General features: G+C 53.3%; 2 protein-coding genes across 2 annotated transcripts; both read right to left on the minus strand.

Moving 5' to 3' along the window:
- Positions 1 to 3,462: 3,462 nt before the first annotated feature.
- SEPMUDRAFT_149071 (KAR9-domain-containing protein) lies at positions 3,463 to 7,652 on the minus strand. Its single transcript, XM_016905321.1, has one exon. It carries the CDS (start codon positions 7,092 to 7,094, stop codon positions 3,783 to 3,785), a length of 3,312 nt encoding a protein of 1,103 aa, XP_016760488.1. The 5' UTR covers positions 7,095 to 7,652; the 3' UTR covers positions 3,463 to 3,782.
- A 2,333-nt stretch (positions 7,653 to 9,985) lies between these two features.
- Positions 9,986 to 12,815, minus strand: SEPMUDRAFT_149072 (uncharacterized protein). Its single transcript, XM_016905322.1, has one exon. The coding sequence runs from the start codon at positions 12,364 to 12,366 to the stop codon at positions 10,486 to 10,488; it is 1,881 nt and encodes a 626-aa protein (XP_016760489.1). The 5' UTR covers positions 12,367 to 12,815; the 3' UTR covers positions 9,986 to 10,485.
- Positions 12,816 to 12,823: the final 8 nt, after the last annotated feature.

The following is a 12,823-nucleotide window of genomic DNA, read 5'->3' on the forward strand; positions in this document are numbered from 1 at the left end:
GATTCGCCGAGATAAGCTTGAAAAATAGCTCAAACTAAAGTAGCAGACTTTGTCAGCCAGGCAAAAGCTTGATTTGATCCACAAAACCACCAGACTGCAGAAAGACAGCAGTGGGTACTGTAGGTACCTCTACTTCCCTCACTTAGGTCAATGCTGAACACTAAGCAGACGTTTTATCATAGGTACGAGCGATACTTCATTGTAGGTGAGAAGTAGGAGAGCCTGTAGATGATCCATTCCACCCAAAAATATCATTCGTACTCGAGAGACACAGATAGAGCCAATCGGCGGTTCAGGGCAAGGGCTTACTTTGTTCGCGTGCCGAATGCTCGCGGTTTCTTGGTCTGTCTTGGCTGTCTCAGACAGTAACTCACTCACGGCCCTAGAACGGAATATCATCATATCCTACCTACCGTGCTGGAAGAAAAAACTAGGTACCTCCTTCCAAGGACTGGTGTGAGGAGGCTTTTCCCTCTAATCTCTTCGCAGCAGCATCACCTGTATGAAGATGAAGACGATGACAAGAAAAGATTATAGACAAAACTTCCGAGGCCTACTGTCAACGGCCCAATCTGAGGGCTCTGGTCCATAACGCCTCGCCCGTTGTGCTATGCAAGAGGGCCAAGGGCCTCGAACGGAAGTTGTTGTCCACCCGTAGACACGGCGGCTTGCAAGTGACACGGAATCCGAGCACTCCGTGATAGTCCTGCCAGCGGAGCCAAGGCGTACCCGCGTGTCAGAAGTCAGTGCCGGAGTCGGGCATACCTGGAATCGGCGGGATAGTGTCAGGCGGCCAGATGTGGCATTCCAGTTCTTCGTCAAGGCACCTGTCATTCATTCATTCATTCATTCATTAGATAAAGAAGGGATACTCGCCGTACATACCTAGGTCGGCGCTCGACGATCTCTGGTCTGTGCCTTGATGGCGCTGTTATGGCTGCACTGGATATGGCATTAGGGCTGTATGCGAGCCTCTCCGACTGGCTGCGAGTCTCTCTTGGCAAAAAAGAGTCATCTAGAGGCTAGAGCCAGCCCACGACATCCTTCCCATGTGGTGGTGGACATGTGCCTTGTGCTGATGTTCACCCGCCGAGAACGCCCAGATAATGCTTGGCACCGTCGATGTGGTGGTCTCAAGGTCTTGTCATCCGCACTTGCTCTCTTCTCAGTAATTGCGCCGTACCAAGACTGCGCCCGTCCAGTTCGCCCGACGTGTCCGAGTTTCAACTAAAGCATGGGATATGTCAAGGAAGTTGCCTCCTGGGTACTTTCCAGCTTGTATCCGTGCTGTATATCTCGACAGCACCGCTTTCGACCGGGCCGACCACTTTCATCAGGCAGCACCTGGACTGCACTCCATATTGTCCTTTCGAGACCGGATATATCGGTCTTCAATCCCTGCCTCAGACTGCTCCAGCCTCAGCTTTCGCTCTCCCCGCCTCTCTCTCTCCCTCTCTCTCTCGTGTGTCCTGGTCTCTGTCACCGTCTCACGTGGCAGCATGCAGCATAGGTGGGTAGTGAGCATGTCCACCACTGCGATTCACCGAGCCGAGCGGGGGTACGTGGCGCTAGGCGCAGCAACTTGGCTTGGCTTGTGAATGTCTTGTGGCATCTACGCATTCGCTTAGCGAAGACAAAAAAACACGAGCAACAAGCCTGCCAAGATGCGTCCCAAGGTCATATACAGGATCCGCTGATGCCCAGCTTTGCCCAGTCTCACTGGCCGAGCAACCAGCCACTACACCAGTGGCAAAATGTTGGCTGCACTCTGTTCCATAAGAACATCTTGGCCGTGACACACACACTTTCTGTCTCCGCGGCGGCCGTAAGTGTCTCTCATTAACCATCAGTGGACACTTGGTACGTACCCTGCGATACATGTCTTCCCATCACTATAATGATTGCTGTGATCGCCTACAACATGAGACGAAACGTGCAGTGGGCATAAGAGAGCATGCGTATTCTCCAGCCGAAGCCTATATGCCTGCATGATTTGTGATAACAATGCGTGAGTCGTTACGAAGGATCCGCTCACTATAGCCGATCATGTCAACCGGCCTGTGAGGAGTAGTCGAGCAGAAAATCGTGGTCTCCGAGGTCCACCAAAGGTAGTGGGAAGACGCCGTGGCGTCTAAACGAATATTTCCCAGTAGTCCACATAGCTTGCTATAATACTGTCGCAAGGATTACTGATGAGCGATGAAGACGTTCTGATCGGCATGTAAGACTGCAAAGCTAGGTATGTAAGTTTCAAGTATAGTAGAAGATAGAGGAAGTGAACGTGTCCTAGGCAGCTTCTGCTATAACTGGTAGTACGCTATTCAACAAATGCCTTGGTCGCTCATATGAGCGTGGGTGAACAGCGGCGAGGCACGACCAAGGAAGGCCGCCTCACTGTCCCCCTCAAACTATACTCGACGTTCCCCAGCGGGGGGAAGGCGGGGGTGCTCCGCTACGGGGACGTAAGGGCGTGTCCCAGAGTTCTTGAGAGACGGCGTCGCGAATAAAAGTCAGGCCGCACGGGACCCTACCTGACTCCTCGACCATCTCGTTGACTTTTGCGCCCGCGACGGCGAGAGAGAGGTAGGAGGAGTAGGTAGGCGCATGAGCCGAATCGTCGTCGTCGCTAGGAGCCGCAGCAGGAGGAAGGGCGCGGCGCGCTGATCGCCGGGTGAGCGTCGATGCGCAAGAGGAGGCGCCATGACCGCTGCTGGCGTAGGGTGACTACGGGCGGGAACATTGGGATATCTCGCCAGTCTGAAGAGCTCTGTGTAGCTGCTTAAGCAATTATTGTCTCTAATACGTCTCCCAACTGCGTCAAAGTCTTGCTTACCTACCCCATCCGGATACCTAGGTAGCGACAAAGTAGCAGTGAAAAGAGCCGAGTCTCCTTCAGCAATATCGTCTCCAATACTTCTCCCAACTGCCGCTCATCCATCCGGATGAATACCTAGGTAGCAACGAATTGGCAATGGAAAGAGTCGGGTTGATCGTGCATACCTACACACCCACCCACCTGAAAGCCCCCCCCCCCCCCAATCAGTACCTATCCATCCGGTAATGGACCGAGCGTAAATGATGACTTCCCAATTTCCTCGGAGATCCCAGAAGATAGCTAGCTGAGCCAACAGGGCGAATGCTGGAAATGCCCTCTTCCAAAGCCTTCCGCCGGGTCTTTGTTTGATCTTGATGACACTGCCAAGGTTCAAGGTCGACCGCGACCCAAAACATGGCTGGCATATGCCAACCCACAGCTGGGCGTCATCGTCCCGCCCAACGCCGTTATGTTCTCCTCGGACTGGTCGTGGTTGAGGGAGCCTGCGTATGCGGTCAGCAAAGGTAAGGTATGTAGTGACTACACCTGGAGGAAGTTTCTTGACTAGGCAGATAAGACAGAGGTCCGATATGTTGTGGTTCTAGTAGTAGTCTAAGAACTCCCTTCATCCCGCCCTCCTCCTACTTTTCCCTGGGTACCTAGGTACTTTGCTGAATACCTAGCGCCGTCGGAACATGCTTGACTTCAAAACGCTGAACAAACCACCCACCAGTACAACAACATGGCATGCTCTGAAACTTGTCTCCTGTGCCGTCCAGCGCCTGACTCGCTTTCAATTCAGCAAAAAAAAAGTACAAAACAAAAACGCTTCAGTGAAATGAAACGATTGGTCGTGACACGCGATTTGATGATTTCGGTCCACAAGAATGTTTGCATCGTCACGACAACAACAACAAGATCAAGGACGACACGGCCCAGAGACACCAATGTCCATGGTGAAGATTTCTCAAGGTCTCCATATCGGTCTCGGACCCTCTGATCCACTTCCAGCAGCAGCATCTTCTTCACCCATGCGACTTTGCATGAGACTGCTGCGTCGTCCAGCTTGGGAATGTCTTCCGCTCAGGGCCAGAGCACTCGGCGGCCGCTTGTGATGCGCAGGCGCCTCATTGTCGGCCTCATTGCCGCTGGTAGGATCTTCTCGCACTCCTCGTGTTGGCATCGTTCTACTTGTCCGGCCACTCGCTAGCCGGCTGCCAGGTCGGAGAGCCGGAGCCGATGCCTTTGTTTTGAGGTTTCTTGCACCATTGGCTGATGTGGCAGCTTTCGAGGGTGTGCCATCACTGCGAACCGGCAGACTCGACTTACGAGCACGACCGCTCGCAGTGTTCATACTCGACGCTGGTCTCGGGAGAGATGATGCAGGTCCACTGACGGCCCGTAGGTTGGATGCTGATGCAGGTGTGCGAATGAGAGCCGGCACAGGAGGTACGTACGTGCCTGCGCGAAGGTAGTTCCTCTTGGGCGTCACTGGTGCCTTTGCATACTTGCTCGGTTCGAAAGCGCTGAGTGGAGCAAAGCCTTTGTCATCGCTCTTCACTGCAGCACTGAATCGAGCCTTGTTACTCGACGGCGTGTGCTCGGGCCTGCTAGGCCAGACAGGCTGCTTTGGAGATGGTGTGCCGAGTGGTAAGGACGAAGCGCGGTAGGAGCTGCGCGTGTCTGACAACGACTTCTTCGGCAGGAGGCTTCGCCGCGGCAGCGAGGCCGGTGTTAGCGATAGCTTGCTGATGGGTTCTTTGCTGCTGCTGCTGCTGCTGCCGTTGTGAAGCTTGATGTTGTACGATAGTGTGGGTGTGCGTGAGCCACCGCTACCCTTTCGACTTCTGACAACGACGCTACTGGCAGGTGAGCTGCCGGGCGTGTCGACACCAAGACTGCTTGCTATCGATCGCTCCGTAGAGACCACTGTAGAGACCGAGTCTCGCAGTTGATGATCCTGCTTGTCTACATTGGTCAAATCTTCCTGGATACCAGCCACCACGGCATCCATTTCTTTCATCTCTTCCTGCAACGCCGCCCATCTGCTTTTCATGTCACTCTGCAACCTCAAGATCTCACCATTGACAGTGAGTCTGTCCGTTACGCCTCTATCGATGATGGCGAGCACTCGTTCGATGGCAGGGCCGTAGTGCCTCTTCTTCTGCTCATAATTGTCCACCTTTGTCTGCATTGCTGCAGGGTTCGCATGTTGCTCGTCTACATCGGCGCCGGCCTTCAGCTTTTGAAAGCTTCGTGTGATGGATTCGCACATCTTGAGCGCTTGGCGACCAGCGTTGCGGAACACCGTGATCCAACGATCCTCTCCCAGTTCACGACGCAGCGACTCCGCGTCCGCTTCAAGTCGTTGCCATTGTGCTTCCAGCTGATCCCGACGCTGGTCAAGATCTGTGCAGGCACTCGGAAAGATGGCGTTGCCACGCATTCGGAACGAGGACAAGCGCATAGGCATGAAGTCCAGATTAGCCCTCAATGGTTGCATCCTGGCAAATAACGCAAGCAGGCTGGAATCCTCTTTGTCCACAATATGCGTAGGTAGTGAAGGAGGCGTCGTCGGGAGTCCATTCGTGTACGGTGCAACCAAGCTGAGCCGGTTCTTGTGCATTCGGCTCCCTCCAGGCTGTTCTTCCACGATGGTCTCCAGCTCGCTGATCTCGATACTGTCACGGGAAGAGAGAACGCTTTCCGAGCCTTGGTGTCTCCGCTCCTCCATCTCGAACACCAGCTGATGTAAGCCCTCCATCTCTTGTGCAATCTCGCCCAATACCCTGTCCCAAATGTCCTGCCACTCCATTGCGATCTCGACCTGCTCTTTGATGCCCTTGAGGGTGTCCTTGATCTGCTGCCAACTGCTGACAATGTTTTCCATTTGCTCCACATTTGTTTGGATCTCATCTGCGGTGAGCTGATGAACGTCGTCTCGAGTCTGTAGTCGCTCGATGGACAAAATGTACACTTCCACCAGCCGCTGGAATCTGCCAATCGCCTTGTCCACATCTTCGATGCCGTCCCTGCCGCCCGCCGCTGCCCATTCCACGTCGTTCTCCGCATTCAGTCCCTCCAGTGCATCCTTTGCTTTTGCGATCCACAGCCTGATCTGTTCATACGCATCTGACAGCGCGTTTGCGGCTTCGCTCGCCGATGGCAGGGCAGATATCCTCCTCGCCAGTGAATCCGCATCCGGCAATCGCATCGAAGTAAGCTGCGCGAGCTGGCCCGTGAAACTAGCGCGACCCAATGTGTATATCGATCCTGCTCTTGACAGACTTGGCCGTTGAAATGAGGCATTGCTGTTGCTTCTCTCTAGTCCGGCGCCATCTGCGCTCGCTTCTCCCGCCTGCCAATTCCCAAAATCCAGTTTGCCGCTGGGACTGGGACTTATGCCCTGCCCATTCGTCCTAATTGTCTCCGTGGAAATTGTCCTGCTTGGGGAGCTCGGCAGCTGCGGTAGTGGTTTTTCTCGACTGTCCGCCATCGGCATACGGTTCGCATCACTCGTCGAAGGCCCCGCAGGACCGAGGCTCGGGACCGAAGTGGGCAGTGTTTTCGTTCTCACCTGTAATAAGGTCTTTGCGATATCCGGCATACGATATTTGTGATTGTCGACCAAGCTCGCCTCTCGTCTCAGATGCTCGTCAATGCCCGTATCTTCGTCGGTGGTGCTGCCGGCTACAAGCGCGTCAGAAATGTCAATAATGGAGCTCGCGTAAGCCGAGCTCGCGTATAGCGTCCTCCCATCCAATTCTGAGTGGCCGCCGTTCCCATGGACATCAGATTCAAAGGCGCTCAATTCGCTCGCTTCGGTATCCGTCAAGACGGGGCCTCCGCTTAATCGAACACCGCCTCCAAACGGCATGTTACTGCTGCGAGTCCACTCGATACCTCGGCGGCGCGTCTCCACCTCGCGCTCGCGCTGCAGGCTCTCCAATTCTTCCAGCTGAGACTCGGGAATACGTCCGATGCTCGACTGGCTGCTCCGGCGGGAAGGACTGCGGCTGTGGTGCAGTCGTTGCAGTCGTGCTTCCAGGCCTGGAGAGAGTCGCTTCCCCGGTCGGTGGGATTTGATCTCCAGCCAGCGATGCTGTTGTTCCTGTTTCAGGATCTGCCTGCCAGTTTCTTGTCGCTGACGAGTCGTGCTGGGAGCGTCAAGTTGCGATTCAGGTGGCAGGCGACAGAGTTCGATTTGCGGTGTTGACGTCGTGGCAGTTGCGGAGTGGTGTTTGTAGTGAATGGGATGCCTGTCGAAGCTGGTCGCCATGGTTGTGAGCGGACGAATCCCGACGTCTCTGTGATGTGCTAGAACAGTTTGGCGCTAAAGCGCTGTGCTGTTTACTCTTTTTGGGGCAGCAGGCTTCCACTCTGTGACAGCAGCAGTGCAGGGGAGGTCAAGGTTCGAGGTATAGTACCTGAGTATTCAGTATTGTGGGTGTGGTGTCCAACAGCGGGACAACTCCTGGACGTCAACAACAACAACAACAGCAGCAGCAGCAGCAACCGCGACCACAACCAACCACTGCTTGTGCCACCTCACACAGCAGAAAGAGAGTACGACACAGCTGCTGACAGCATCCTCTCTTCGCAGCGTCCGTCTTTCTCACCTGCACTCTCACTGTCCCTCAATTTCTCCCTCGCGAATATGGATATACACACACATACACACACTCTCTCTCTCTCCCTCTCCCTCTCCCTTTTCCCTTCTCGATATATCCGTCCGCCTCAGCGGTCGGTCGGCGTTTCGGTGGTCCAGGCCGTTTGCAGCGGTTTAAGTGGCTGCGGCGTGCTGCAGGCAGAAAGGGAGGGGCCCAGGTAGGTCCGGATGGCGACTGCGGACAGGAGCTCTCTCACTCTCTCTCTCTGGCTCCCGTTGGCTGCTGTGTTTCAGGTCCAAAGTCCACTAAATAATGCTAGTGCGATCGGCTCCGCGATCCGTTCCCTGGAGTCTGGATCGTGTCAGACATGATTTTGATGCTGCAATCGCCACTGATCACTAGGAAGTGAAGTACACCTCCTACCTTACCTCCTACTCCTGCTCTCACTCTCGTTCGTTTGATCGATATGTACGCCGGCATATACGCCTCGGCGTGTTGCAGTCAGAATTCAGAGTGAATCCTCCGTTCACGACGACGACGATGATGATGATGATGATGATGATGACGATGCTGTGTACGAGGTTGCACTAGGGGCCTAGCAGGGCCAGCACAGTCCCCGGGTCAAAATGCCGATAGAATGCCTCCGTGCCCGTGCTGATCAGTGATCAGTGATCACTGCTCTAACATTATATTACCTCCTAGTATGATTACATGTCAATCATCGAAGAGATCCGCCCTGTTCTGGGAGACTGCCCAGTGCCCAGGTCAGTCAAAGCCGATTGACTTTCAGTTTGCCAGGAGGGAGACGGTCCAGGACTCCAGGTACCTACAGGTACATTATCTACAGGTAGGTAAGGTAGGAGTATATGTGCAGGTGCAGCCGATGCGTCGTCTGCCAAGACAGTTGATATATGTATTTGCAGAGAGAAAGAGCGTTTCTGCTTCAACGAGCCTCGAGCACATCGACATCAGGTATATGTTAGAGTAAAAGGTGCCCACTCCGCAAGACTTCAATTTCGACGCCAATGGAGACAACCTTACCACACGAGGAGTTGATGAGTCTCAATAATCTCATCTTTTCTTTTCGCTCCTCTGCCTCCGCCTTCGACGCCGTCGTCTACAGCCGAATTGGGACTCTACCTATCCTTACAACACATGCTACTGATCTGCGCAGTGAAAGTGCTCTCTGCAGCCTCAGGTGCCCATTCGGCAGCTACAATAGTCAATCAACTCCGATATGACTGTCAATGCAGTCTACGCCGCACGAGCACATTAGAGGGCCCACTGATCATCCATGCGCATGTGCGCACGATGCGATGAAGAACTACATGAGTACATGTACGATGGATGTGCAACGCTAGCTATCACTTCATCAAGCACGGACAGACACACATACCAAGTCCAGCATTTTCAGACCTTGCCAGAAACACCTGTAGCCTGTAGGTAGGCTGATTGATAACCTCAATCTCCTTTTCAATCTCAATCTCAATCTCAAATTTTCTTTCTTGAAATAATGACGAGGCAATAGACACACACGGCACAAGATAGACCGAGTATCACCCACTCACCCTATGCTAAATACATTAGTTGTATACGTCTACGCCCGGCGGGTAAATCTCATCCTTCTAGTACACTGTAACTACCGACGACAGGATAGAACTCGCAGGGCGAAACAACTCTAGGGACCTCGTATATGACATTCTACAAGACCACAATCTCCTTCTCTCTCTCGCCCTCGCTCTTGCCCTCTCTCTCCACATACCTACCTCTTCCAGCCATCGCAAACATCTATCCAGCACAGACTACCTCCTACCACCACATACCACCTAAACCCTTACAGTACCTCCTACCTAGCCCAGCCTAACCTATCCGGCTGACGACGACGACAACTACACACAGGTAATTAGCCTAGCCAGGTATCCAGCTGACGACGACGACAACCACCTCAAGACCTAGGAGGTATGTACGTACGTAGCCAATAATAAATAAATAAAATAAAATAAAATATATTACAAATGATCTACAGGACTCAGGAGGTAAAGACCCTCTCAAAACCTCGTGAACAAAAACGTTTCGGCCGCTTGATGAGCAATGAGCAATGAATCAACAAGGGGAGCGGGTGAAGACTCCCAGACTTTCAGACTACCTGACCTGTACAGCAAGCAGTATGAAAAAAGAACCCCCCCGGTAGATCTCTTACCTCTCCTCTCTGCCTCTCCCCTATACAACACGACGTGCACGACACGACATGACACGACACGACACTTGTGCGCAGATTTATTTTTATCAAATGTCAGACTATTGTTTTATATATGATTTATATATACCTACCTAACCCTTCATATGCTCGGGACTATATGAATACGAAGTCCCCACCCTCCATCCCCGAGTCGATTTGCCGACTTTTTTTTTGTAGGTTGGTGGTCTTTGGGAGTCTTTCTCCGTCTCTCTCTCTCTTCAACAGAGAGAGGGAGATAGATGGTCTGACTACAAAACATGCGTCAAATACATACACATGTAATGAGACACTGTAGGTGAAAGCGCCATGGGTAGGTCTTTGACTGACTGATTGATTGCTACGAAAATACTGGGCCTGTTAAGAGTCTTGCTCTTCTTCTTTCCAGACGGGAAAGGTGAATATGATAATGCATTCATTATCATACAAACTCGCTCGCTTCCTCTGCCGATACAAAACAAAAAAGCTAGACAGAGACAATCAGTGCCCATCATTTTGTGGGGGGACTGTTCTCTCTCCATGGGGGTATCAATCTTTCGTTTTCACACGTGCGCGCGCCCCAGAACAGCCCGTTGCCTCCCCTCCTCCCATCTGCTCGCTTGCTGCTCATGTCGCTCGTCTCTTTGTACAACCAACCGCCGCCGCCACCACAGCCACATTGAACACGCTCACTGAAGGGCTTCCTAGCGCTCCATGATCGTGCCATGTCGTCGACCAAAAGCAGAGCTCGAAGGACGTATGACTACTGCCTCTCGTCGTCTCTGCTTCCAACTCAGATCAGATCTTCCACGCCTGTGATTCAGAGATGCTGCCTCTCCAACTTCCTATGCTGGTAGAGCATTCTCCTTGTCCTCTTCTCCTCCTCCTCCTCCTCCCAACACTTGTTTCGACACTTCTGACATCTTCGCCGAAATGTCCACAGTCTCTATATGTACTTTCGGCTTGACTGGAAGCTGGACCTCTGACGGATCGAATGTGGTCTGGACTCCTGACTGGCAATCCCCGGGCTTGGAAGGCTCTTCGGGTGGGCTCGATCCTTTTGCCGCTGCGCTTTCGACCACTTCGTCCGAGGGGACCTCGATCTTCAACTCGGGCGGCTTGGTTTCGCGATTTTTTTGATTCTTCGCCTCTTCTCTCCACTCCTCTGTCAGCTCCTTTCTCACCCCTTGGCACCACTTGAAAATGGCTTCATCAAAGCTTCGCCAAGCAGCCTCGTTACTGCCCTGAGCAACATCCAATGCCGGAACCTCAATCTTCGTCTCCCAGCGAATCTCCCCAGCTTTGGCCCAATACCTTAGATTTTCTGCCATGCGATATGGTTTGCTGACATCAGTGTGGAATGTCTTGATCTCGTCAAACTTCTTCTTGGATTTGGCTACGCAAGCATTGTGCAACTTCACTAGTCTCTGGCCATCTTGCAGTGCCTTCAAGAAGTCAGTAGGCAATGTCTGACCAGAGGTCATTTCGGGCCATTCAGGTAATGCCGGTTCGTCCTTATCGAACGACTTGATGAATAGCCACTCTCGTTCTCGTTCCTTCCCCGCCCAATCGCCTTCTCGCCATACCATGGCTTCGCGCTCAGCGGCTTCCTCCTGCTCCTGGACTTCCTCGGCTTTGATCAGCTTATCAATCGACTCGATCCAGCATATGATTTCGAGAAGTTCCATTTCGCGGATCCCGCCTCGGAAGTTGCGGCTCGCCATACGTTTGAGTGTGTCAAGAGTGTTGTAGAGGTCTTTTCTGAGCTCTCTTTCCGATCGCAGGGCAAACAACTTGATTGGATTCGTGTGCGCGGTGTAGTAGTTCTTCGCAGCTCGAATGGCCAAAGTGATGATGTCCAGGAGGTGAAGACCTTGAATTTCGTAGAAACCACTGTTATCGGCAACATCAGCGGTGTCTCCGGCGGCCGGCTTCTTTTGCGACTCTTCCAGTACTTTGCACGCGTCCTGCAGAGCTTCGTTCAACTCTCGACGGAGCACGGGCATATCTGGGAGGGGCTCTGTGAACTCGGGCTTGACTTTGTACGTGCTCACTGTGGGAGGAAGCATGGTTGGGTCGCTTGGATTCCAGAATTCTCCAAATTCGACTTCAGTCGGGCTCTCCACGACAGAGACATCCAGGCCGGAGTCTGACACGGCGCAGGACGAATGGCTATCGTCCAAGTTGATGCTGCCATAGTCCAGCTCACTGCCGCTGGTCGAACGGATGCTTGCTTCAGTGTTCGTCGGCTCATTCAGTCCTCCCATTTCCCTGCCTTTTCGCAAGAAGCGCTTCTTCTGTTCCGACTCTCTGGCCAATTGCGCTCCCTTGCCGTCCAGCAAGCCAGTTCTGGCAAAGTAGTATTGCATGTGTGCAATGCTGCCCAAACTCATGACACTGTCACGATTCCTCGCACTGTCTGCAGAGACGGTGCCTTGAGGACGGATGTAGCCCCTCCTCCGCACCACGGTAGCACTGCCATCGCTGAGTCTCGAGCTCCGTGTGCGTGAAGAGATGGACAGCTGCGACTCTGAGGCGGAGGCGCCACTGATGGAGCTACAAGGCGTCGACACGGATCGATCAAGGTAAGGAACGGCGTCAATGGCCAAAGAGGCATCGACGGAGGGAGAGGGGGACGAGGCGCGAGATTCGGAGTCGGCGAGGTGGAAGGCTGGCGAGGAGGGGCTGTGTGTCTCAGACCGAGAGGCTGTTACAGTGTCGGCCATGTTTGCGGTTTGCCTTCTTCTCTCTCCTCTCGTGTACTTTCTTTCGTCTACCGTCACTCGTCTGCCGTCGTCTCTCGTGTCTCGTGTCTCGTCTTGCTATCCCGTCCTATCCTTGCCCACCTTCACTCTTCTCGACGTCGTGCCAGGCCGGACCACTTTCCAATGTCAATTTGGCGAAGTGAACAGGTGTGGCGTAGGTAGGAGAGTAGTTGTCGATAGCAGGCAATGTTCGAGTCTGTTGGTGTCGTTCCAGGCAGGGCTATCCGTGCTTCCTGCAGGCCTGCATTCGGTAGATTGGCATGTGCTAATTGCGGTCTGCGTCCGGTAATTCGGAGTGTTATTATGATTATTATGGTGTGTGATCGACGACACCTGGTTCGACACGTCCTGTGCTGTGCAGAAGTCACCGATACATGTACCTGCAGCGGGTGGGCAGTCGTCGATACGAGGGAGGCGT

Source organism: Sphaerulina musiva (assembly GCF_000320565.1).
Source record: "Sphaerulina musiva SO2202 unplaced genomic scaffold SEPMUscaffold_5, whole genome shotgun sequence".
Taxonomy (NCBI): Eukaryota; Fungi; Ascomycota; class Dothideomycetes; order Mycosphaerellales; family Mycosphaerellaceae; genus Sphaerulina; species Sphaerulina musiva.